Source organism: Engystomops pustulosus, chromosome 5 (assembly GCF_040894005.1).
Source record: "Engystomops pustulosus chromosome 5, aEngPut4.maternal, whole genome shotgun sequence".
Taxonomy (NCBI): Eukaryota; Metazoa; Chordata; class Amphibia; order Anura; family Leptodactylidae; genus Engystomops; species Engystomops pustulosus.
The window spans coordinates 56,421,576-56,448,917 of record NC_092415.1 but is presented as its reverse complement, the minus strand read 5'-3'; the positions used below and the strand labels follow the sequence as shown (position 1 = coordinate 56,448,917).

At 40.8% G+C, this 27,342-nt stretch overlaps 1 protein-coding gene across 3 annotated transcripts in view; it reads left to right on the top strand.

Moving 5' to 3' along the window:
• The window catches only part of TAF4B (TATA-box binding protein associated factor 4b), a 60,029-nt gene extending 47,605 nt beyond the window's left edge, over positions 1-12,424 (top strand). For all 3 annotated transcript variants that reach the window (XM_072152037.1, XM_072152036.1, XM_072152035.1), the window contains exon 15: positions 12,131-12,424. In XM_072152037.1, coding sequence (XP_072008138.1) covers positions 12,131-12,286 — 156 coding nt within the window. In that variant the 3' untranslated portion in view covers positions 12,287-12,424. The remainder of the gene's footprint in view (positions 1-12,130) is intronic.
• Positions 12,425-27,342: the final 14,918 nt, after the last annotated feature.

Genomic DNA, 27,342 nt, shown 5'->3' with positions numbered 1-27,342 from the left:
AAAAAGTGAAACTTGTGTATTATATAGAGTCTCTGCAAACGGTGAACTTTTTCAAGTATTTATTGTTGATGATTATGGCTTACAGCCAAGGAAAACCCAAAAGGCATCATCTTTAGAAAACTAGAATAATTTACCCAAAGTGCCTGCAAAGGCTTCCTAAGTGGTTTAAAAGGTCCCTTAGTCTGGTCCAGTAGGCAACACAATCATGGGGAAGTCTGCTGATGTAACAGATGCCCAGAAGACAGTCATTGACACACTCTACAAGGAGGATAAGCCAGAAAAGGTCATTACTAAAGAAGCTGGCTGTTCATAGCGCTGTCTCAAAGATTATTAATAGAAAGGTGGAAGAAAAAAGTGTGGTCGAAAAAAGGTGCACACGATAACCCCAGCCTTGGTAGGATTGTTAAGAAAAAGCCATTTAAAAATTTGAGGAAATTCACAAGGAATGGACTGCTGCTGGAGTCGGTGCTTAACAACCTGGCCCTTTTTAGTCTTTTCACTTCCATTTTTCACTCACCACCTTCAAAAATCTATAACTTTTTTGATTTTGCACATAAAGAGCTCTGTGAAAATGAAATGTGAAAAACCGCATTTGCTACATTTTCTTGTGGACTTGGATTTTACAGCTTTCACTGTGCTCCCCAAATGACATGTCTACTTTATTCTTTGGGTCGGTACAATCATGGGGATACCAAATTTTAATTTAGATTTTTTTTTTTATATATATATTTATTTTTCAAAATCGTTATTATATTTTGATCGGGCATTTTCGGACGCAGCGATACCTAATGTGTTTGATTTTTACTGTTTATTACTATTTATATCAGTTCTAGGGCAAGGGGGTTTTGAATTTTTAGGTTTTTTTATTATAATTTTTTTAAAACTTTTTTATTTTTACTTTTACTATTTTTCAGACTCCCTAGGGTACTTTAACCCTAGGTTGTCTGATTGATCCTATCATATACTGCTATACTACAGTATGGCAGTATATGGGGATTTTCCTCCTCATTCATGTGCTGATAGCTCATTGTAATAAGAGATAAACAGAGACAGCCTCGGGTCTTCGGAAGACCCAAAGCTGTCACGGCGACGGATCTCCGCTCCGCGATGACGGCACAGGGAGCGACTCTTCGCGGCAAGATGGAGGCGCACATGCTAGCACCGATGGCGGGTGTTACCCGTAAGCCTATGCAGCAAAGACTAACCGGCTATGGAGAGGGCTTGGGCCGCGAGCCCTCTCCATACACAGTGACCCGGCTCGCGCCGTACTAGTACAGCGCAAGTCGGGAAGGGGTGAGAGAGGGGCTGTTACACATAGACGTATCCAGGACATGGGCTATATGTGTCAAGCCACTCCTGACCAATAGACAACACCAATCTATGGGGTATTGTCAAGAGGAAGATCGGAGACACCAGACCCAACAGGCAAGCTGAAGGCGGCAATGAAACAACCTGGGCTAACCCCTCTGCAGCGCCATCATCCCATAACACCAGTGCCATCAGTTGATTGCCTCCATGCCACGTAGCATTGATGTAGTCATTCATGCAAAAGGAGCCCCGACCAAGTATTGAGTGCAATCACTGTACATACTTTTCTTTTTGGACAACATTTCCATGTTCACAATTTTTTTTTTTTTTTTTACAAGTGGGTCTTGTATAATAATCTAATTTTCTGAGATAATGTGGCACATTTACTTACCCGTCACTTGCGCAATCCCCGCTGTGCGTTGTCCGACGATCATGGACTCCAGTGCGATTCACTAAGATCGTGCACCAGATTTCCTGCTTGTGTCGCTTCCCCGCTCAGGTTCCACCGGAGTTCACCATCTTCTTCCCGGTGCATGGCTTGCGACACAAATTCAAATGTTAAACCCTGCGCTCAGTCCGACGGCTGGCTCCCCGATTTTTGTCTCATGAAAGCCGGCGATTTGCGCAAAAATCTGATCGCGTGCGCCACAATCCCCTTTTAAATGTGGCGCAAAACGGTAATCAACGGAATATCCAGCGTTTGTGCGGTCCGCGGACCCTTACACAAGAAACTAGAGGATTCTAGACACTATTGAAAGGTAGGAAGTGAAGTGGAATAAGCATTTTTGAATAAAGATGAATTTTTAAACTACAAACCTGGATACATCTAAGGCTGGATTCACACGACCGGTGCCCGCCGTGGTACGGTACCACGGCGGGCACACGGCAGCGTGCGGGGAGAGGAGGAGGGGGAGAGCGCTGCTCACCCCCGCCCCTCTCCATAGGGATATATGGTGCACGGCGCCGTATGCCCTGAAAAAATAGGACATGCACGTGTGCGGCACCGTACCGCTCCCGTAGGGCGCCGCATGCCCATTGCCGTCTATGGGGGACGTATATCGGCCGTATATACGTCCCCCTTGCGGTAGTGTGAATGCAGCCTTAAAATGCACAACGCCGCCTGTATCACACAACAGTTGGCTATATGGAGTTGTTGGTAGCCTGGCTTAGCCTACACCAGTGATGGCAAACCTTTTAGAGACCGAGTGCCAAAACTACATCAAAGACCCGCTTATTTATCGCAAAGTGCCAACACAGAAATTTAATTTGTGATTTATACTCCCTTCTCTGTCACAGTTTTCATTGATACCAGCACCCTGAGGACACCAATAAAGCAGAAAATAGTCCCAGGTAGAGCTGTCACTTTAAAATACCTCTGTGCACAGCAAGTCGTGGGCTGTCTGGGACTGCAAGAAGTTACCTGGAGTCATCTCTGGTGATGGTCTGAGTGCCCACAGAAAGGGCTCTGAGTGTCACCTCTGGCACCAGTGCCATAGGTTAGCCATCACTGGCCTACACGTTTCCAGTGTCATCAGACACTCTTATTCATGGCTCATTCTAGACACTATCTACGCACCAGGGAAGCTATTAAAGGGCATCTGCCATCAGTTTACAGATGTGTCCTAATAAGAATAAGTAGTTCCTTAATACTTTTTATTATGCTGCTATAGGGTTATAAAAGTTATGCAAATTACCCTTCGGCGCTCAGACTACGTCACCTGCGTGCAATGGGGTAGTGCATAATTTAAAATACGAGGCGCTCCGGTGACGTAGCCTGAGCTCCCGAGTGTAATTTGCATAACTTTAATAACACTATATTTCCGTGGCCTCTAGTGTTATAATGATGTTCCTCAGTAACTTTTTATTAGGACACATTTACCATCTGTACACTTTAAGCCTTATTGCTCACACAGCACAGATTACACACTTCATGTAACTTTCACTGCTGGTTTCTACTACCTTTTAGATGCTGTATGCTCCTCCATGTGATGAAAACTACCAGACTAGTCACTAATATAATCCTGTACTGTATAAAACCATTTGTTAGCTGTGATTCCCAGATTAAACACAATTATTTGCAATCTCCCTCACACCTACTAGGAGAGAAATATCTCCTTTTATTGTAGCATTGCATTTTTGCAGGTTTCATATTCACCAATCATCTAAGTTACAAAATCCATTTGTTTAATATTGTGCCATGGACTCCAGAAGACCTCTGAAAGTGTCATGTAGTGTTTTGCACATAGAAAAATCTGGTTATTTCTAACACTGGGGGAGATTTATAAAGAATAGCACTTCCTTGTGCTAAAGCGAAGATGCATCTTTTTCATTCTATGGATATATAAACCTCCTAATGAATTACTGGTAGGTCTATTTCCTTTACAGAAAATCAAAACTACCGTATATACTCATGTATAAGCCGAGTTTTTCAGCACAAAAAATGTGCTGAAAAAATTCACCTCGGCTTATACACGAGTCAAGCAAAAATAAAAACCGTAATACTCACCCTCCAGTGTCCGGACGCCGGAGGGTGAGTGTTAAGTTTTTTTTTTTTTTTTTTTTAGCAGCGGGCTGGATGTATACTAGATTGGGGGCTGGCTGTATACTAGATTGGGGGCTGGCTGTATACTAGATTGGGGGCTGGCTGTATACTAGATTGGGGGCTGGCTGTATACTAGATTGGGGGCTGGCTGTATACTAGATTGGGGGCTGGCTGTATACTAGATTGGGGGCTGGCTGTATACTAGATTGGGGCTGGCTGGCCTGGTTTTCCCAGGTTTTTGGTGGTAAAATTAAGGGTCTCGGCTTATACTCGGGTCAGCTTATACTCGAGTATATACGGTACTATCTAGGAGCACAAGGGGTACATTTTCGCCAAAAGTCACACATTTGGGCACCAGAACAGTTATACAATAGTAATATTCCTATGGCCATCTTCAATTTTAAAGGGATGTTAAATTTAATTTTCATTGATATTTTTTCTGTTTGTTCATTACACAAAGGAATGTATTGAGAACAATAAAGAATTGCAACTAATCTGGGTAGCCTGTTAAAATTTGGGGTCACATCACCCCTTAGTTGTTTGCATAAACACTTTTTAAAAATAAACAAGATATCTAAGAGGCACTTTACTGGGTCCCTTCACAGGCAATGAAAGGTTGCTTTGACTGGCAGAAGTAACAGCAGAGGAAGGGAGATTGCTAGCAGTCACGGACCTCAGCTGCCAGTGTCGTCAGTCAATTGTGTCTTGGTGACCAATCCTGAAATTTTTGAGTAGATGGCTCTGTCTTTCTGCATATGTTTTATCAGTCACATTCACTTTTAGTTAGCGTGAAATACACTTCACTTGGATAGATTTAACCGGCTGTAGTCCTATGTCTACGCTGAGCTGCAACATCAGCTTCTGCAAATGCTGGATTGGTGGAGTGATTTTAGCTTCAACCCCCTTACAAATTTTGCAAGGCGTTCCAGGGTTTTCACTGGTGTTTCGCTTGCTGTAGAACTACAAACTGAACTGTTCAAATGTTATAAACCAATACCTCTTGGGCACCCTGAAATATCTATTGTATGTGGGGTGTTTTAACCCAAAGAAATGAGGCTCAAGTTTACGAAGAGGTGCCTACTTGTCGTTGTCTTCCAGCTCTTCTCCATGTGCTTGGATTGCTAAAACACATCCTTCTTTTTCCAACTCCTGGGCATTCAAATTCGCTTCATGCCATGTCCTGTGTCCTTTTTCTGCAACCCTTTCAGGGTGTGTTCGACCAAAATTACTTCATTCATTCTGTAGTCTTGGGTAGAGTCACAAATAAGTTACAACAGGAAAAACAGCAGGTGTCATGCATCAGTTACCAGTGGTTGATGTCAAAGTTATACAAATGAGTAAACATCACCTGCATCATCAAGAATACAGTCACAGCCTTTCATTTTAATGTAATCTGTCCAATATGTGTAGGATGGAGTTCCATCATGCATACACACTTTCTTGTACGTTTTCAAGATGTCCTGCAGCTAAAGATGTCCTCCAGATTAAACATGTGATGCTACTAGTTACTCAGCATTAGTACTGTGACGGGCAGGTCTTAATATATGGATATTAATATCGCCACCCAATGTCCTAGATAATCTCTGCCTAGATCAAAAGGAAAACACACAGCAGCCTACAGTAAAGCACAATAATAATGCAATAACAAAACGTAAAGATATTGTTTTGGATACATTTGACGGACATAGACACACAGTCCAGAAGAGCACTTCAATGAAAAAAAATGGTGGAATCTCTTTGCATCCTAATATTTAAATTGGTTTTTTTTTCAGTATTTATTTTATTTATAAGCAAAGTAAATATTTGTTTATTAAAAGTTATGAATTGTTTTGTTGCTCCAAGAAGTTTTTTTAGGAAGATTTTAAAACTCTGTGAATTTAAAATTACTATTGGCAGCATAATTATTGGCTACTGGGGACTCATGACTATTTCACTTCCAGAAAAGACCACTGCTTGAAAATATTTTTAATCAATTAATTCACAAAAAATAAATTTGAATCACATTTTTGCAAAGCAAATGTGCCAAATCTGTGTAATTGAATTTTTGAACTTTTGCACTTTCTGGGAATTGTAATGGTATTGCTAAGCAGAGTATGTTGTCGTCTTCAAATTTATGTTAAGAGCCCCCATGTTGGGTTCCCTTTGGATGGTTAGAATGAAGTTGCCTCCTTGATGCTAAATCAGAAAACTCCAAGTCCATCATAAAAACCACATAATCCGCATAAAAACTGCACGTGTAGAGGGATGGTTGCAAAATTCACCCGAGTGGTAATTCTGCAACCATTTCTCAAACATTAGAAACCAGCTAAAAACGGCTAATTTCCAATCAATTTTATTCCACAGTTTCACTGCCTTGTGATTCACACATTGGGGGAAAGACTGGCATGTATAAAAATTCCCCCTGCTGGCGTTTCTGTGGACACCAACTCCACTAGCTCGGTCTCCACCGTTTTTCTGACCCACTTGGTCTCTGCCCTGACATGCCCAAAGTGGCATGCGGGACGGAGAAGCCAGAAAACTGGCGGGGAGGGGGAGATTCATGTGCTTAATGGATCCCTCCCAAATTCATATATGTGATTTTGACTAATGCCATACACTACCCTGCTACTGTGCTGCTCTGGCAAATACGTAGGTAATACACAATGTGTGTGGGGACCCTTGTAATTAAGCAGTGCAATCACAATTTTGCTTGTTGTTAGGGAGGAGCTTGGCTCCTTTTCCCCAAATCAACAATTCTGTGTGTCAACATGAAGTAATGGAAGTGTCCAGCTCAGTGGAAAGGGTGAAATTAGACTTTTATAAGTTGATCTTACTAATGTAAATAGTTGGCTTTGAGCTCCCCACTACTTTAGATTTTACAGGATCATTGACAGAAATGGAGTGTGCCTTATACATGGATCAACAGTGGCATTAATGATGGAATGTTCTAGGGAATGCCCGTTTCTGAGAATTCACCTGTCTACTATGATGTACCTAACTCTGTGATCAATGGCCCCAGCTCAAGGCCTCCAGGTCTTTTAAATTTTTATTTTATACTTTTGGGAGTGCTGTTTTATAGCCAGTTTCATCATCTTTAATAGTAGGCTTAAAAGAATGTTACACTAAGATGTTAGTGTGATTGATTAATTTATACTCTTTGATTTTTTTCTCTTCTGGTTTGCTGTCTATCAGTTTTGATCAATAATATTTATTGTTAAATTTCTCTAACATCCATATTTCTCTCCAAACACTGAATTTCATGCTGACTCCATGTCTGATGGTATCATTTGCCTGAATCTCTTATGTTCAGCAATAGATGTTTCCTCAATGAGCCCTTCTTGTACAGGTATCCTGCATTTGCGGATTTGCAGTGCAAAAGTTGGTGATTTTATACCCATGTCACAACTTTTTGCAGCATCTAAAAGATCTAATACTAATGTATGATGTGAAGGGGTCATACTTTCGGGGGAGGACTTATATTTCTAAGCTTGAACAACATTGAACTAGGTCTTATTTTCTGAGGATTTTAGGGTAACATGGCATAAGTACATAGTCAGGGCACCATAAATCATATTTAGGATTGTAGGCACTGTAGCATGCAGGCTCTCCAGTCTAATAACTAGGCAGATTCCATTCGCACAAAGATTGCTGGCTTCTTATGGGTGGCACATAGAGGATACACCTATCATAATAAGACCCCTACTGCACTCTGCCAGAGGCAGTATATTAGCAGTGTACTGCACTGCAATTATATGAGCAATCAGACCCCCTATGGTTCAGCAAAAGAAAAATTTGTATATATAATCAATATGATGTAAAATTGTATTCCCCCCTTTTCCTGGAGCACAGATATAGATAAGCTAACAAAAAATCATACATATATTAAAATAATATTAACAATATTTTGCATTGACGTCTCATCTATTTGGCAAATATTCACTATAAAGGGAATTGCAGATGATGAAAATGAAGCAGAGGAGAGTGTCTTACGCTTCTTTCTGACGCTCTCTGGATACATGAAAAGTCGCTTTTCGGTGAAGTGCTGCGTTGAATAAAATGCTGTCTGCTCTCTGAAATGTCAAGCAGAAGTATTTGATTGTACTTTCACCTTTCTATAATTCTAAAGTTTGAAGGACATCACTCCTTGGTTGCTGCAGCTCCCTTGGGGGTTGTTTCATTTATAATGTTGCCTCGGGCTTTCTGCTGCTTCCTGCGGATTTGACCTCGTTTTCAACCCTGCGCTGGCAGCTGTGCTGCATTACTATAATTTCCCTCAGATCACACAAGGTTGTCATATAAAAGACCCGACCTTGTGGCATTGTGTCTAAAGGGACAAGGAAGCTTTCTTCTTCCATGACCTGTGCTTGGTAGTCATTTTAAGTACACTACACTGGATTTACAGCATGAAGAAATTGATTGTAAAAAAAGGTGAAATCTTCATACACTTAATGGGAGGCATGAAATATCCCCCCGCTGTAAATGCCTACTGAAACATCATTTAGAAGTGAATCGCCAAAAATCTCTGTATCCTTAGTGTACCCCTTATAAATGACAAGCTGGGCTTAACGCTGTTCTGTGTTCAATAGATAAAATATATTTTCATGGTATTTCATAGTAAATCCCGGCTGGAATAAAATATATTGCTCTGTCCTATTTTTTTTTTTCTTTTTCTTTCTTGCTCCTGGGGAAGGGAGGGTCAAGGGTCGGTGTGCAATGTTTGTCCAAATTTTTTTTATTATGTTAATTTAATAAAAAGGAAAAGAAAAAACAAATTGTTACAATTAATGTCAATGAAAGTCCAGACAAGGCTCCTAGGATAGACAATAACTCGGGGTGAATCATTCCAGAAGCTTCAGCCTTCTTTCTACATCTGTAGATTTGCACCAAATTTGCGACTGTTGGACAACCCACTTCTCTCTTCACTTAAAGGGGTATTCCGGGAATATGAACGTCTGACACAAAAACCCTTGATGATATAAATAAATAAATGAATACAACAATACTCAATGTCATTAGTCACAAAACGGAGCTTAAATAATATGATTTTATGATTTACAAAATTTATGGCCTCTCTAAAGTAGGTGGAGTTATCACTAAGATGGCCACCACTGGAAACTACAAGTTCCATGATCCTTTAGTTCTCAGTAACTCCTCCTACCACTTATGCTCTGCTAACAGTGATGATGTAACAGGTTTTCTTGCTCTGTTACCATAGTAATGATGTGTAACTACCATCACCACAACACTGACCATACTGGATGCACTGCAACCAACCGACTACAGCCAAACATAGTGGTGATCACATGACCCTGCCCAGGCAGGTACAGGACATGTGATGTGGACATGTGACCAGCGGCCATCTTATTTTCTGGGACGGGCTGCGCGGAGGAAATAAACGGACTGATTAAAGGGCCAGTAGCATTTTAATTCTTCATTACAGTCTATGTCATCATCATTTTCTGCTAAGGGGAGCAAAATTTTAAATAACAACTAATTACACATTAGCTTATATTTTGAGTGCCCACTTGTATATGAATTATGCTGATTCCTGGAATACCCCTTTAAGTCAGCTTACTCCCCATTTATCATGAGAATCCAGATTTGTGAAGGTACAAATGATGTAGGCACATATCCACTACAGTTTTTTTCTTTAACTTTTTGACTAAGTACACTCTATATTTATTAAACTTTCTTAAATGGCATGATAAATCTGATTACATCTAAAGATGTATAAAGAGTTCCCAAGACACTGAATAAAATAGAATTTTTGATCATGCCATCAAAAAGTGCAATTCAGCTAGTAAAAAACAAGTCCAAATTGAGAAAGTTATGGCTTTTGGTGAAGCAGAAAAAAAGCAAAAAGATCTTGGCCCAAAACAGACTGGTTGCTAAGTGGTTAAAAAGGTTTTATGGGCCCCATTAAAAATGGTGACTTAACCATAGTAGTTGTCATTAGAAGTAGATACGGGAGGATTTTAGCTGATTGTTATGGTTCCTGGGCAGTGTAACACTCTAGTGCAATGATGCCAGCGCATGTTTACACTACGGTTGAGCAGGGCAGCTCTTGCTGTAGTCCAGGGGTCGGGAACTTTTGACTCCAAGCCAGATGTGGCTCCTTTGATGACTGCATCTGGCTAGCGGTCAAATCTTTAATAAAAAGCAATCAGCGCTGCCTGCGTCTGGATGTCACCACCGATGTTACCACTGCCTGCGTCGGTGAGTATTTATTATTTTTTTTTGCTGTGACTGCCTATCTTCTGGGGGGTTTATTGAATTGGTCTCATGGAATTACATTTTAAAATATGTGGCATTCATGGGGCTCTCAGCCAAAAAGGTTCCTGACCCCTTCTGTAGTGTAACAGTCTGCAGTATTGCAGGTTAAGCTTTAATAGATGTGAATAAAATGCAGCAGCTCCCCCACACCATACATTAGTATTAGTAGACCTGGACAAGGATGTGTCATTGAAGCGCTATTGCTAAACATGAGAGATTGGGGCCAATTATTTTAATAGAAACCGAGTCACAAGAAATTCAACATGAAATTCAGAGTTTGGAGAGTCAAAAAGATGTTGGAGAAGTAAATTTTTTGTTCAACAATAAATGTGAATTCTTGTTCATGGAAAAATAAGACTTCCCTCTGAAATAAGACCTAGTGCCTCTGCAGGAGACGGAATACAATATAATAATATATAATATTAATTTCGGGGAAACACGGTATTGGTGTATTGGGTGGAGCGACAAATGGCACAAAATACTCAAAAAATAATGAGTGCCAGAGAAAAAAAAAAATCAATTTCCTTGGAAACCAAGATGGAAGACAGACAGCCTTCCATTCTTCTTTGCTGGGTACAGCACTTGGCAATCACATGCACTGATGCCTGATCATTAACCTGGGGAAAGCAGCTGCACCGTATGACTTTGCCCTCCCTCAGGGCTACACATTGGGCACATGAAGAGTTGCCAGTTGGCCGCCATCATCCAAGATTTAGTTTTTATTTCATGGTTAAATAATACTTTTCCTTAAAACTAAATACAGTAAAGTGTCATAAAATGAAGTGTATTTCATATGCTCTTAGTTTTGTGCATAACTATATATGAATGTAGACTATAAAAAAAAAATTATTGGTGTTAAAAAATTGTGTGGATATCCGCATTGGCCAGCAGAAGCTGTTGGTGGGGAAGATTAACTGGCTAAATAAGGCCCAATTCACACCTGCATTGGGACTTCTCTGTTACACTCTACATTCAGCTTCTACTCACCGTAGATTTTAAAGTATCTTTTGCTACGCATTCATTATTTATAGTGGAAAAAAGACAGGCTTTTGCACTATTTTTTCCGCTGTTAATAACGGAAAGTGGAAAAGTCTGACTAAGTATTTATCCTTCTGATCAGCCCCCGGTTGGTCATGTTCACATAACCAGGATTTGTGGAAGGCTTTTTTCTTCAGAATTGCACCATTGACGTTGCAATAAATGGTGAACTCCATAAAATCTGAGGTGTTCCCATTAGAACATCTTCATGTCCATTCCTTCTGTCTAATGGATGTATGTAGCGATGTTGAGCGTTTGAATGGCGCTAGGACGACCCAATTAGTATTTTCAGGATCTTTTAATTTTATAAAATAGGTATAAATAAAATAGGTATAAATAAATAAATAAAAGTCTATAAAATAAGTTCCGAACAACGCGTTTCGCGCTCGAGCCGAGCGCTTCTTCTGGTTCATCAACCAGAATGAACCAGAAGAAGCGCTCGGCTCGAGCGCGAAACGCGTTGTTCGGAACTTATTTTATAGACTATTTATTTATTTATTATTGTGTACCTATTTTATAAAATTAAAAGATCCTGAAAATACTAATTGGGTCGTCCTAGCGCCATTCAAACGCTCAACATCGCTACATACATCCATTGGACTTATCTACAAGATAGATTCCTATCACCCCGGAGAAAAGGATTGTATCTTGAGAGCGTGGCAGCACAGGAACGCCGTATTATTATACATGTGCATCACAGAGTTGTGCCTGCCAGCACAATTCTACCAGGTGAGCAGCTATATCATTTATTTAACTTCCCACTATTGACAAAGGGTATTACACCATAGAAGCGCCCCTGTCTTTTTCTCCTACATTTCTAGACCATTCCTTCTGTCTAGACTTAGATGTGGGATCTGGGCATAAATACAGACTGACTCCATTTCTTGTGTGAACATACTCCAGATTCATTACAAGTAAATCAGGATCCGTTATTATGTATTTGTTTTTTTTTATTTACACATAACTTTTATATTTCTTTTTTTTTTTCAGGGCTTTCACATGTCTAGTTCTTCAGTCTTCAGCGTACCCAAGTCAATATTTGTTCCCAAAATAACTCGGGTTAGTCTCAGGGATTTAATATTCTGTATGGAACAAGAACGGACAACCAAACATTCCTTGTCGCTATACCGTGCTCTTCTGAAGTGAACCTCGGCGAATCCTTGCCAAAGAAATTCTCTTCTCGTTAATTCACCATTGCAGTGTTTGGGAAACCATATTGTCTCTAGAAGGTTTATTTTTTTCTTTAAAAGATATTTTTATACAAATTAAACACAGGAGCGCAAATGTGGATTGTTTTTGCATTCTTCTATTTGTGTAGCCCCAACTCGAGGAGTCCAGTTTGTGGATCTTAAATGTCTGTTTTCTTTTATATGGGCTGCAGTTTTCAGACAGTAGGGCCTTTATTTATGTTGTTGGGTATTTAGAGTATGTATGTCCTTAAAGTGAACTTTCCTCTGTGAAAATACAGTATGATCTAGGGGAAGCATGCTATAGAGCAGATAAACAGAGTGATACATAGCTTCAGTATAACTTGTCATATGTGTATACATAGTTGCCTGTCAATCAATGATGGGACTGCCTACATGAAAAGATGATTCCTAATTATCAAAGGAGCCAAGGTATAAATGCATAATATATATATATATCTGAAAACGCACAGCTCATCCTGCTCTACAGCATGCTGACAACAATTTGCATATCATATGAATGTGTATTCGTTCCCTTTAAAGGGGTTTCAATATAAAAAAAATAGCCAAAAGGGGTGAATGGCATGAAACAAGAACATACATTTCTTTACATTGTTTGGCATTCCAGGATCTTCACACTGATACAATCCCACATGACTGCTTCATCCAATCAGCGGTTTATAACCCCTGATTGCCTAGGCCGGTGAGTTTCTGCAATAGTCACATAGGTAGACACAGACCGGTGGGGAGGTAGTGTCCTGGAATGGGGATGGCGAGGGCATTCGGCTGAGAATATATTAATCGAACAATAAATATTCAGTTTTTTTGTTTTTTCTCAAAAAAGCACTTTAAAATATTGTTGATAAAATAAGCCCCTTGGCAGAGTTATACACTGGTTAAGTTAAAGGACTGTTTACGGTGACTGTTTAAGGTGATGCTAAAAGATTGCATACTCTACAAAATAAAGCTGGATGCTGTTATATAAAAACGTTGCTTATTTTTTTTTTTTTTACTTCTGTCTCATCTTGATTTGACATAAGATAATCTGATAATATATGGTTTAAGGTTCTATGTTGCAGCTTAATGTTTATTTTTAATACTTGGTCATGCCAACAATATTTTCTTTTTAATATTTGGTCATTATGACAATTTCAAGCACTATTTCATTTGTAGTTCCGTGTCCTCAGCCGTTGTAATATCTAAATATCTATAATATAACTGTATTATTAAAATAATCACATAATACATGGGACTATATCATTTTTCCAAACATCTAATACAATTTATCTTTCCTAAAAAAAAAGGGATATCTGCTTTTTTTTTTTTCTTTTGGTAATGACATGACACGGGTTGCCAGTTTTGCCTTTAATTGTAGTGCCATCTTGACTTTTACTTTGTTGAAAAACTGTAGTAGGTATCCATAGGGACAAAGTTGTCGAGCATTGCATTCACAGCAGCCAGTCTCTCCCTTCCCCCCTCCCTTTGGTGGTGCAGAGAAGAGGATCGCGACACATTGAGAGACACAATAAGTGACATAGGATGGCTATTTTGCAGTGCTATAAAGTAGAAAAACATTGGGATACATTTATTTTTTGGTGCAATGCCTGGCACCAGAATAAATTTAATTATCCGACTGTAAGGAGTGACGGAGATCAAGTTTATTCTTGTTTTGTTTCTGACAGCAGCAGAGCCTAATGTACCTTTTAGGTGCTGTAGAGATAGGAGGGGACATCCGTCAGACAAGGTCAGCCACCGATGCACTGGCGGCCATTGCTGTAGCTCCTCAGCAGCACGCTCATCAAATTCTCCGACTGGTGCAAACATTTATGGCGCTCGGGCCAGAAATATTATAATAAGTAATATTAATATGTACCTCCTTCCCGACAGGTAGTCCGAAACCAAAGCAGCGGAGCTAACAACACTATATAAATGTTCTTTGCATGTGTAAAAAATGAGAAATTTGTGCTATTCACATTTTAGTATTTTGTCTATATTAAACTCCCTCACAAGTGTGAAGTACAGGACAATGTACATCTCATCTGCCATTTACCTGTGCATTCTGAAGTCACCTAATAATTTTTTTTAAGGAAAATTAGTTTAGGTATTTTTCTCTGTGTCTTGTTTCTGCTCTTTTTCCTGTAGTGAGCAGTGTATCTGAAGGCATTCAGAGGTCCTTCCATATCTGACAGACAAGAAGTCTAGAAGTTTAGACAAACTGCTTAATTAAGGAAGAAAGGCAGAGGGAAAAGGACAGGGGAACATATTTATTTAATAATGTATATTACAAGGTATTATCTGCATGAATGATTTTTTTTTTTTTTCATTTTGTTTGAAAACTTGGTTTCTCTTAAAGCAACTGTCAATAATCAAATGGTAAAGTAAGAAATGCATCACTGAAAATGCCCCCACCCCTATGTCCGTGCACCTGTCTATAGTTAGACCCTGATGGCAATTATCTACAGTATTGCTGTATGGTTGGCAATCAGAAGTTGAAGTGGCTCAACCTTTCATAGCTAGTACCACATTACACACAACTTTAAAAGGGTCACCAGGTTTTACCCCCACTAAACTACTAGCCCTGTACTGTAAGTTATGAAATGTCATTTCTACAATTCCCTCTTTAATATGAAATCTCCCCCAGTTCAGCGCTTTTTCCACGCTTCTTCACATAAGTCAAGTTGGGTGATTGCAGGGGGAGAGTCACTTCAGAAGCCTCTAACATGCCCTTTGAATCATATTAAAGAGAATAATCTTATCTTTCATTTCACATCAGGATTGTGGTTCTGGGAGCTACAGAAGTGGAGCTACAGGAAGATAAAGACATAGTTGGAAGTGCAAGCTGCTGAAAAAGATCCAGTTCTTGCCTATTTTATGAATTCCTGTATGTCCAGTTCTGTAACTGACAGAGCCATAAGCATGATGTGATTTGAAAGATAAGAGTCTTATTTTTAATATGACACAAGCATGTTTCTCGGTACTATAGAAACAAAGATATGGCATCTGAAGGGACACTATTCCTGCAACCACTAAACTTGACTCCTCTCATGAGAAAATACGAGGAGGCTTCACAAAAAAAGAGGGAATTCTAGAAGGGAAATTTAGTGGGGTAAAAACTGCTGACAGATTCCCTTTAAGGTTAAGATACCTTACCTAGGTTTGTTGACCATTTACAAAATATTAAACAAGAAAAAAAATAATTTTTCTTTTTTTGTAAGTTTTCCTGATTTTACGGTGCTGTGTTCTGTACATACAACTTCTTTATCATGATTCAAAGCATATTACAGATGGTCCTCATTTATCATTAATGGTACAAAAGCCAGTGTGATGCCTTCACTATAAAGCCGCTCAGTGTTTATCAGCATTTGGTATATTTGCTGTAAACTATCTTTTTTTTTTTTTCTGCTGTTTGAGGATAAATAACATTTTGTGTTAAATTGTGAGTGAGGTAGGCAGATTTCCCCCTGTGTTCTGGCACACGATTAGAGCAGGATTTAGACGCTCTTAATTGTAGCTATTACTGCAGTGGGCTAAGAGGCTGCTATGAGGCAAAGGAGAGCATTTCTGCCTCCAGCAATATCAAGGAAGCCAATTAAAATCCGGAACACATACAATTAGCTCTGGTGGAGGCCGAATAGTGCCATATGAACAGCAATGTAAATAATCTCAAATAACTCGAGTGACAAGAGGCCAGCATTAATTCAGTCAAGTGGCATTTTGTCCTTGGGTTACTGCCAGTAAAACTGGTTTGTTCTAACAGATCCATGTGAAACATGCATTAACCAGTGTATTTCTGCTAGAAAGAGATTTTCTTTTACATCATGCCACGCGAGTCATACAACATAGTCATTGAATTTTAATGGCATATTAAGGGAGTTTTCACATAAATAACTTAAATTACTTGAAGTCCCATAGCAATTTGTGGTGCGCAGGACTCAATTAACTTCTATGGGACTTTTTTAGGTTAGGACGAGCCAGTACTGGAAGTCTCCATTACAGGGCAGCCAAGTTCCGCTGATCGTGCAGGGAGGTCATAAAATCGGCAAGACCCAACTAATCGAATGCACTCAAAACCAGGTTTATCTTTCAATGACAATCTATCCATGCTGAGAACAAATATAACAATATATAACAAAATATAACAAATATAGGCTCTGCTTTGTTCCCATTCTCACATTACTGTAGATTCATCCATTGAATTCAGGGGTCAAGGGGAAAAAAACTGGCATTGTTGTATGGATTTTAGGGAAATGAATACTAAATCGATCACAGCAGCAAAGGATGTACCTTATTCTGCATGTTGCGCTCAATGACTGGAACACATGAAGTAAATTCAGAAGTAAAAGTTGATTTGACCCGGATGTAAATTTGTCCCTTTTTATCTCCCTGAACCCTTATTGATCTTTTGTTGGATTAGGCTGCTGTGCTTGGACAAGGGCTGTATTAAAGCAGCGCCAAACAATGCATAAGGCCTATGCTACTTACCCCGTTCACATGAGCGAGGCTGAACTAAAACCGGAAGTGTGAGCGATAAGCATGTGTAGAGAAAGAACCAGTGACCACATTTTTCACAAATACAGCTAGTGACAGGTTTCCATAAAGCCTTAATAACTAAATTCCATCCTCCTTTTAGCTAAAAATTGTTAGCCTCACAATCTTACCTGAAATTAGCACCGAGTCAGAGGGGGCATGTCCTGCTAGTCCGAATCCAGCAGCTCCTCCTCAATTCCCATGCCTCTTTCTCGTTATTCTGCACTTCATGTCATATGACAAGGGTGATGTCATCTAAGGTCCTTTAACCTGTAAAATCTACCTTACCCTATGTATATATCTGATTACATGAAATAACGACAGCCTCCTTGTAGGTATGGGGAGAACTCCATGGAGGCATGCTGTAATTTCATTAGGAAACACATGTTGTCCTGCAGATAATTGGACATCAAATGGATCTGTATATGGAAAATAAAAAAGATATGGATTTTGGAATGTGGGAAGTGAAAAACAGAAACATGAAAACTGAAAAGTGCTGCTTCTTCATGAGGTAGATATTAACCCCTTAACGACTTGGCCTTTTTTAGTTTTTTCACTTCCATTTTTCACTCCCCACCTTCAAAAATCTATAACTTTTTTTATTTTTCCACATAAAGAGCTGTGTTATGGCTTATTTTCTGCGTAACAAATTGCACTTCGTATTGACGGTATTTAATATTCCATGGCGCGTACTGGAAAGCGGGAAAAAAATTCCAAATGCAGTGAAAATGGTGAAAAAACACATTTGCGACGTTTTCTTGTGGGCTTGGATTTTACAGCTTTCACTGTGTGCCCCAAATGACAGGTCTACTTTATTCTTTGGGTTGCTACGATCACTGGGATACCACATTTGTACAGGTTTTATAATGTTTTCATACATTTAAAAAAAATAAAACCTCCTGTACAAAATATTTTTTTTTTATTTTGCCATATTCTGGCACTAATAACTTTTTCATACTTTGGTGTACAGAGCTGTGGGTGGTGTCATTTTTTGCGACTTTTGATGGCGTTTTCATTGCTATCATTGTTAGGACTGTACGACCTTTTGAACACTTTTTATAAATTTTTTTATATTTTCCAAAATGGCAAAAAAATGTCATTTTTGACTTTGGACGCTATTTTCCGTTACGGGGTTAAACGCAGTGAAAAAACGTTATTATATTTTGATAGATTGGACATTTTCGGATGCGGCGGTACCTAATGTGTTTGATTTTTACTGTTTATTAATATTAATATCAGTTCTAGGGAAAGGGGGGTGATTAGAATTTTTAGGTTTTTTTAATATAATTTTTTTTTTTTTTTACTTTTTTTTTTACTTTAACTATTTTTCAGACTCCCTAGGGTACTTTAACCCTAGGTTGTCTGATCGATCCTACCATATACTGCCATACTGCAATATGGCAGTATATGGGGATTTTACTCATTCATTACAATGTGCTGATAGCACATTGTAATGAATGGGTTAAAACGAGACAGCATCGGGCCTTCGTGAGACCCGATGCTGTCATGGCAACGGATCACCGCTCCCCGTGATGTCATCGGGGAGCGAAGATCCGCGGCAAGATGGCGGCCATCTTTTTGAAGCCTCCGGCAGCATTGCCGGCGGCGATCGCCGTGAAAGCACCCGCGATCGGTGCTAGGGCCTAGGGTGCTAGGGCCCGCGAGCCCTCTCCATGCACCGGGACCCATCGGGAAGGGGTTAAAGGATATCTACCACCAGGAAAAAAAGGGGCTTTTAAATGATGCAAATGAGACTGAGGGACTCCAGGCTCCATTTACTCCTCTCTTGTTAATTTGCATAATTGTAAAAGCCTTTTTTTTTAATAAAAACCAGGGCATAAGCAGCTAAAAGAAAACAAGATCCTGTCAGAGGGGGCACATAGCAGTATGTCTGTGTGCTTGGTTTACAATTTTTGATCTGGTGACAGGTCCTTTAAAAACAAGAAACATTAAATGTTGCATCCTTACTGGATCCTTTGGTGACAGCAGTGCTATTAAGCACACCCCTAAAATCACATGACAAAAAATGACCAATCAGCCAGTACACATCTTGCGGGAAGTTGAATATCAGATATTAAGTATAGTCTGGGACAATAAATGAAATGGCAAAATGAAGTGGTCAGATGAAGTTGAGGCAGTGGTAGATAACATCGCAAACAGTGCATCAAGTTCCATTGGATTGTCTTCAACCAGCTCCATGTCACCTGAAAGTACAGAGCCCACCATCTCAACAGCGAGAAGTCTATGCTACAAGTTATGAAGCAGTCACTAATGCTCTATGATGGCTCTCCTGGCTGGGAGTACATGGACCATCCACATGCCGCTGCCCAAGTTGCAGACACACTATTTTTCTCTTGGAATTGCATGTTTTGTTGCTTTGTAGTGATATACCGGCTTGTTTTTGCGATACACGTTATACTTTTTATTGGCACCAATTATGGTTTTATATCTCATTACTTTACATCATTATAGTGTGGTGACTTTTAGGCCCCTTTCACACTTGCGTTTTTCACGCGCGTGTTCTGCGTGTGCTTTTGACGTGCAGAACTTGCATTGCACTCTGACCCATTGTAACCAATGGGTCTTTTCAGACTTGCACCATACAAGTCTATGGAGATGCATCAAAAACACATTGCACTCTGAGACACTTGCAAGTGCAATGCGTTTTTCACGCATCAATTGCCATAGGAAAGATAGAGCTCAGCCCTGAGTCCTTTTCACGCGCATTGCCTGCGCCTGAAAAAAGCATTGAAATTGCATTAAAAACGCACGTGAAAAACTGAGACACTGAACAAACACTGACTGAAAACTGATTGCACTCTGATGCAAAATGTGCGTTTTTTCACTGACCAAACCCTGATCGCACCCTGATCAAACTCTGACGTGAAATGCAACGCGAGTGTGGAAGGGGCCTTAATGACGAGTCATTTTTTGTGGTGTCATATTAGGATACATAAGACTCTGGAACTGTTGGTCAGTTTGTGTAAAAAAAAATGTCCACACAAATGATTCGCTTACTGAGGTCAGCGAGCAGAGGAACCAGATCAGGGGTAAGGAGTGTGTGGGAGGAGCTTTTTCCATTTTTGAAGCATTTTTCAGTGGAGGCGGGTCCTGCTCCTTGCTCAACATGCTTTGGGCTCTCAGGAAACAAGCTGGAAGAGAGCCAGGTAAACCTTAAGTTATTGTTTGAAGTAAAAACGGCAGAACTTTTATAAAACCTGTTTGAGGATATGATGTTTAGTGTTTGTGGAGAGATGGGGGAATCTAAAATAGGGTTCCCTTTAACATTGTGGTTATAATATCAAATGCTTAAAAAAAAAACATTTTACTTGTTTCAGTAAAAATACATTTTGCAGGTCTCAAGAGGTTAAGATATGTTACATATGTTCTCCATCTGCATGTGTAAGTGTTCACCCTTCTCAGATAGCACTAGAGTATTTATATGTTATACAAAGTACATTCAGAAGTAATAAAGGCTTTAACCACTAATCCTATTATATCTGCCCAACCTGTAAAGTTGATTTCTGACTATATACCTGGATTTCCAAGGCACCTTGCACCATGAGTGTAATAAGTAGAGTAGCTGCTGGTTAATCCTATTAGAGCTTTGTGGTTACCTTAAATAACCCTGAATGCCAGGATCTTTGTATTTATCTTCAGAAATCCTTTTGTTTGAATCAAGTTTTATATATTTTCTAATAATGTTTGGTCATAATTATTTTTTATAAGCATTATATATAATCCTAAAATCCTGCAGTTTTCACTCAGCTCAATGGCATACCTCCCAACTATTGAAGTGGCAAAATATTTTTTTAGCCCTAATCATGCCTTTTGTTTTAGTGCCCCAATCTCCTCCTCAAATTGTGTCCTCCAGCTCACTCTCACTTTGTGGACCATATTATTCCTGATATTCTGGTCCTCAAGCAGCTCCCCACCCACAAGCAACTTCCCCATCAACTGTGCCTCACCTCCCCCCATCAGCTCCCCTTCATGTTGTTCCCCCCAGCAGCTCCCCATCATGTCCCACAACAGCAACTCCTCTTCATAAAGTACTCCCCCAGCATCCCCCTCCCCCAGGAAATCCTTTCATACTGTGCCCCGCTAAGAGCTCCTCTTCATACTGAAGACCCCCCCCCCCCCAGCAGCTCCCTTTTATATTTTGTCCCTCTGAGCTCCTCTTCATAAAGTGGTCCCCTTCATATTGTGCTTCCCCTAGCAGCTCCCCTTTATATTGCCGATGGCAGGCTATTAGAGATCAGCAGCAAAATTACAATGAACTGCAATACAGTAATTTTGCATTATATTGTATCAGTGATCAGACCCCCCAGGGTAAAGTACCTAAGGGGCATGAAATAATGGTAACAAAAAAAACAGTCCCAAAATTCCTGTTCCTTCAAAATATTGACATAATTGTTCCTGACAGTGAACACTGTAATGCAAAACTTTTTTTGTTTACAAAAGATTTTTGTAAAATCTATACAAGTTTGGTATTACTGTAATTAGACTGACCCAAAGAATAACAGGGAAGGTGTCATTTTGAGCGCACAGTGAAAGCAAAGACCACAGTTAATTTCACAGCGCTTTCCGGGTACATTGCATGGAATATTAAATGACGCCACTAAAAAATTTGTGCTGCAGATAATAAGCCCTAACACATCTCTGTAAATGGAAAAAATAAAAAAGTTATGGATTTTGGTTGAGGGGAATAAAAAACAGAAATGCAGAAACGAAAAAGGGACGAGTCCTGAAGGGTTTAATGAGTGCATTCAAAGAAATAATTACACACTCTTCTAATTTACATAATTATAAAATGTGGATATTGTGGATGATGACATGACATTTGTCTGGATTGCATCAGAATAACCAGATTTATATGGAGTGCACTGGTGTGGCCTTTGGCCTGTTTAAGATCTCTTGCATAACATGTACTTATAACTTCCCCGAATTACCGACCTGGTAACATTATGAAGAGAAATTTGCATTGCTTATGCTGAATTTATAAAGAGCCCGTGCATTGAAATAGCTTTCCTATTCCTGTTGTCTGACAATTACACTTGTGGGAAATTACATTTGATGGGACATGACTTGTGACTTGTGCAATCCCCTGTTTGCTTAGAATCCTGCATCCCTTGCCGATGATAGAAAGAACATCCTCTGAACTCTATGGTATTAAGTATCAGGAGAACTTTCATTGGGTTATGGGTCTGGTCTGTGACTGGGTCACTGTAAGCCTTTAACTCTTCTTATTCAGTTTTGATGGGGATCATTTTCCTGTTGCAGGACCAGGCTTTGGACAAGCTTTCGCTGTTGCATATGGGATTACATTTGATGTTAAAATACTTTGATACACAGAGGTTCATGGTGGGCTTAATAGGGGACATTTATCAGGGATTCTACTTCAGAAAACCGGTGTAGAAATATTTGCAATGCCTGGGGGTTTGCAAGGCATAGCGATTATTATCCTCCTTACGCCAGCTCCATGCCAAGGGGGTGTGAAGAGGGCTGTGGCCGGCGCAGGACATTCATACCCCGCGCCTGAACCCTACCTAGACGTTCACCTTAATGATTGCATGGGTTTTGCACAAAACTAGGCCAGCTAGCAACTGACAGTTCCAAAGCCCTGGCGTATGATAAATTTCCCCCAAAGACTGCAAATCGTCTGGGTCCCATGGCTACAAACAAGCCGAGATTTGTACCCTACAACCAGGGATGTAACTAGAAATGACTGGGTCCCGCACACATTTATTCCTGACACAGAACTGCTGCCACTCCCTCCATGTGAAGCAGTCAATCATGTGTCATACATTATGGAGGGAGGGGCAGAAGTCCTAAATAAGTTATAAATTAAATGAATAGATGATGGTGACACTGATTTCACAACTTGGGACACTTTGCAGGGTCATGAAGTGAAGGCTTTAACCACTAATACCAAATGCACCTCTGCATAAAAATACAGCACCAGAATGGAGCTCAATGCATCTAAATGATAAACATGCAAAGTCCCCACACTAAGGGAATAAAAAATGCCTCTCCCACAGCGTGCTCCAGCAAATTATTCCAGACAGTCTGTGATAAACGATGCAGGTGGCACAATGACAACTACATGTAAGGCACCCTATTCAGAAGAAGTCCTACAACAGTGCTCTAGGGCAGAGGTCCCCAACCTTTTTTGCACCAGGGACCGGCTTTAAGCTAGACCAGTTTTCCATGGCCCGGTGGGGGCGGGGCTTTGGTTATATGGGGTGGGGTTATGGAGGGGTGGAGCTTATAATATAAGATATCAGGGAGTGTCCGGACCAGATCCATCATATTGGTTTGGTGTAAAAATAAAGCAATGCAAAATGCATACAACGTATCGCCATGTAGTTTAAAATGCATACAGAGTATCACCATGTAATATAAAATGCATACAGCGTATCGCCATGTAGTATAAAATGCGTACAGCGTATCACCATGTAGTATAAAATGCATGCAGAATACCGCCATGTAGTATAAAATGCATACAGAATACCGCCATGTAGTATAAAATGCATACAGCGTATCGCCAAGTCGTATAAAATGCGTACAGCATATCGCCATGTAGTATAAAATGCGTACAGCATATCACCATGTAGTATAAAATGCATGCAGAATACCGCCATGTAGTATAAAATGCATACAGCGTATCACCGTGTACTATAAAATGCATACAGCATACTGCCATGTAGTATAAAATGCATACAGCGTATCACCATGTAGTATAAAATGCATACAGAATACCGCCATGTAGTATAAAATGCATACAGCGTGTCGCCATGTAGTATAAAATGCATACAGCGTATCACCGTGTACTATAAAATGCATACAGAATACCGCCATGTAGTATAAAATGCATCCAGCGTGTCACCAAGTAGTATAAAATGCACACAGCATGCCACCAAGTATTATAAAATAGATACAACGTACCGCCAAGTAGTATAAAATGCATACTGAATACTGCCATGTAGTACAAAATATCACAAATGCTGCATATACATACAGCATATATACACATAAACAAACAGTAGATACAGCATATACACATATACACATACATACACATACATATATACACACATACATACATATACATATATACAAACACACATATACACACATACACATATATACACACACATATTACATATATTTACACATATATACACATATTACACATATATACACATATGACACATATATACACATATTACACATATATACACATATATACAAATATTACACATATATATATATGCAAAGATAAAGTAACCTTACCTCTCTGTTGTGTTCTTGGAAATTTCCGTGCCTTGTCCTGCAGCGGTGGTGGCGCGGTGAGGTAGCCGGGAGCGGGTAGGTCTTGAGAGCCGAGAGCCGGGAGGCTAGGGAGCCTGGAGCTTAAGCGGGGGCAGGGGGAGCGGGGAGCCGGGAGCCTGGAGGGGGGGGGGGGACGTTAGCGGAGCCGGGTTGAGACGGGAGTGGAAGGGGAGACGGGAGCGGAGAGCCGGAAGCGGGTGGGTCAAGAGCCGAGAACCGGGAGCGGAGAGCCGAGAGCGGAGGGAGCGGTAGGGGAGCTTGAGCAGGGGCAGGGAGCCGAGAGCCTGGACGGGGGGCGTTAGCAGAGACAGGTTGAGACGGGAGTGGAGAGCCGGGAGCGGGGGGCGGAGGGAGCGGAGAGCCAGGAACCGGAGGGAGCGGAGAGCCGGGAGCAGGGGGCGGAGAGGCAGGAGCAGGGAGAACGTTAGCGGAGGGGGCGGGAAAGGAGCCTGGAGCTTGAGCGGGGGCAGGGGGAGCAGGGAGCCGAGAGCCTGGAGCCGGGGGAGCTCGTGCCTGCAGGGTCTGGGGGCCGTTGTAAGGTGCCGGCGGCGTCGGGGGGTGGGCGCAAGGTGCTGGCAGCGTCGGGGAGCAAGGTGCCGGACAGAGGGCTGCAACGTGGTCCCGTCCGGTGCGGGAGCTCAGTGTTGGCCGGTGACGCCCCTGCGCGGACCGGCTGATGAACTCCAACGGCCCGGTCCTGGTCCGCGGACCGGCGGTTGGGGACCTCTGCTCTAGGGCACTGCCAGCGCTGCAGTTGGGCCGGGAGTCTTTAAAATGAATTAAGTCCCTGTGATTGGACCAACATACGGATCTGTTTCCAAGGGCAAAACAGTGTGCAGGTGGCCTAAAAATTAAAGCTGAAGAAACTAAAAGGGGTTTCCCAGGAAAGAAATTTCTCACATTTTAATCCCTTGAAAAGATAACAATAAAGGTAATTTTTACCCCCTCACTTTACAATTTTAATCAGTTTTATTACTTTTTTATCTTCTATCACTCAGTGATGGTCATGGTTAAGTACCATAGTACGGGCGATGATCCTCTAAGCAGATATTTCATGATTCCTCTGTGCTATGAAATGCTGTGTGTTGACAATGTGCTTAGATTATCAGGGTCCAGGTTTATATACATATTTATGTTGCTTCTGAATGTTCTACTAATATCTGACACAGAAAAAAAGAGAAGGAGACAGATCAGAGATGATAAAATCCATGGGATTGATATAGAACTGTCCAGCTCTCTCACTTATAACATACCCAGGGCCAGCTCTGCTATATGCCTCCTTCCCCTCTGATAAAGACCTTATCTTGCCTGTGGCTTGTAGAGTAAGTCTCTGCACATTGCTGCTTGCTGGCAGGAAGTGCCTGTGTCTGAGCTGGTCTAGTAATCTGGGGGGAAGGGCAGGAGGCAAAGAGCAAATTGCAAGATGCAGACAAAAGGAGCTATTCAAGAGCTAGTCAGAAGATTTATGGTCTGTTCCAACCAATCACAGCTCCCCTTTAAAATATTAATATTAAAACTAGTAAAATGAAAGCTGAGCTCTGATTGGTCGCCATGGGCAACTAGAAATATTCTGACTTTCAGACAGCTTGATAAATCTGCCACAATATGTTTTTCTAGTTTTTGTGTTCAAATAAGGTACCTCAGCTTATACTTATATGGTAAATGGTTTTGGGCTCCGCTTTCTTGATATTTAAAGTGAAGCCTCCTGTCTTTTTCCTCATCAACCAGACATTCCTCACCATAACAGGGCTGCAGATGGAGGGTCATGTGATATTATCTTTCATGAACACCCGCACTTCATATGCACTGCATATGCCTTTACACATCAAGAAAGTGGAGCAGAATTTTTAATAGATGCGTATTTGTAAATTACCCAATATCCTGCCCCTCTCACTCTTACACACATTACAAAAAATATGAGGTAAAGTGGCCAACCCTTATGTAATTCCATTGTAAGGTATCTGGAGCTGGAGCAGTTTCACGGTACTTTTTAAAGAGCAGATTTGGCTAAGAATTCTACACTGCTACATAATAAAGACTTCAGGTTTGGTTTTCAGTATCATTTTATGGGCGATAATTCCCAGCTATATAAATCTGCTTGCAATCACCCCTGCCTTACTAAAGAATACCAGTGACTGTCTCTCTACTGTCTCTAACATCAAGTCCTCTCTCTTCTTGAAACTTCTCCAAAACAGAAACTTCTTCCAAAACAGAACTTCATGCGTTTCCACTGTCTACTAACCAACCTAACACTGATCTCTCTCTATTTCTGTCTGTGATGTCACCATAACCCCCAGGCAATAGGCCCTCTGTCTTGAGGTTGTTCTGAGCTCGTACCTCTCCTTTGCATCACATATTCAATCTCTTGCTCGCTCTTGCAAGATGCACCTAAAAACGTTTCTAGAATCTGACCATTTCAGAAAATTGAAACCTCTAAAGCACTAATTGTCGCTCTGATTCACTGTTATCTAGACTTACTCCCTACTAATCGGTCTTCCAATTACTAAACTCTCTCTTCCACAATCTATTCTCAATGCAACAGCCAGGCTCGTCTTTTAGACTAAACGCTACATGGATTCCTCCAGCCTGTGCCAATCACCCTCATCCACAAAGCTCTGTATAATGCTGCACCTCCCTACCTCTCATCTCACTCTATCGCCCAAACCATGCTCTTTGATCTGCCAGTGACCTTAGATTATTCTCTTCCTTAATTCGAACATCCCACTCATCTTCAGGGCTTCTCCAGAGCTCTCCAGAGAGGGTTTAATGTGATCTTAAAACCCCTTTTATTTAGGCAGGCCTATCACTCACTAACTGCATGCAACTTCAACTCTTTATTAACCAATTCTAGGTACTCTTTGGGGCAGATTTACTTACCCGGTCCATTCGCGATCCAGCGGTGCGTTCTCTGTGCTGGATTCGGGTCCGGTCAGGATTCATTAAGGTAGTTCCTCCGCCGTCCGCTGCTGCGCTGAAAAGCATCGGAACGCACTGGAGTACACCGAGCTGGGCTGAGTGAAGGTAAGTGCAAGCTCCACGACAGATTTTTTTTTTTAAATGCGGCGGTTTTTCCGAATCCGTCGGGTTTTCGTTCGGCCACACCCCCCGATTTCCATCGCGTGCATGCCAGCGCCGATGCGCCAAAACCGGATCGCG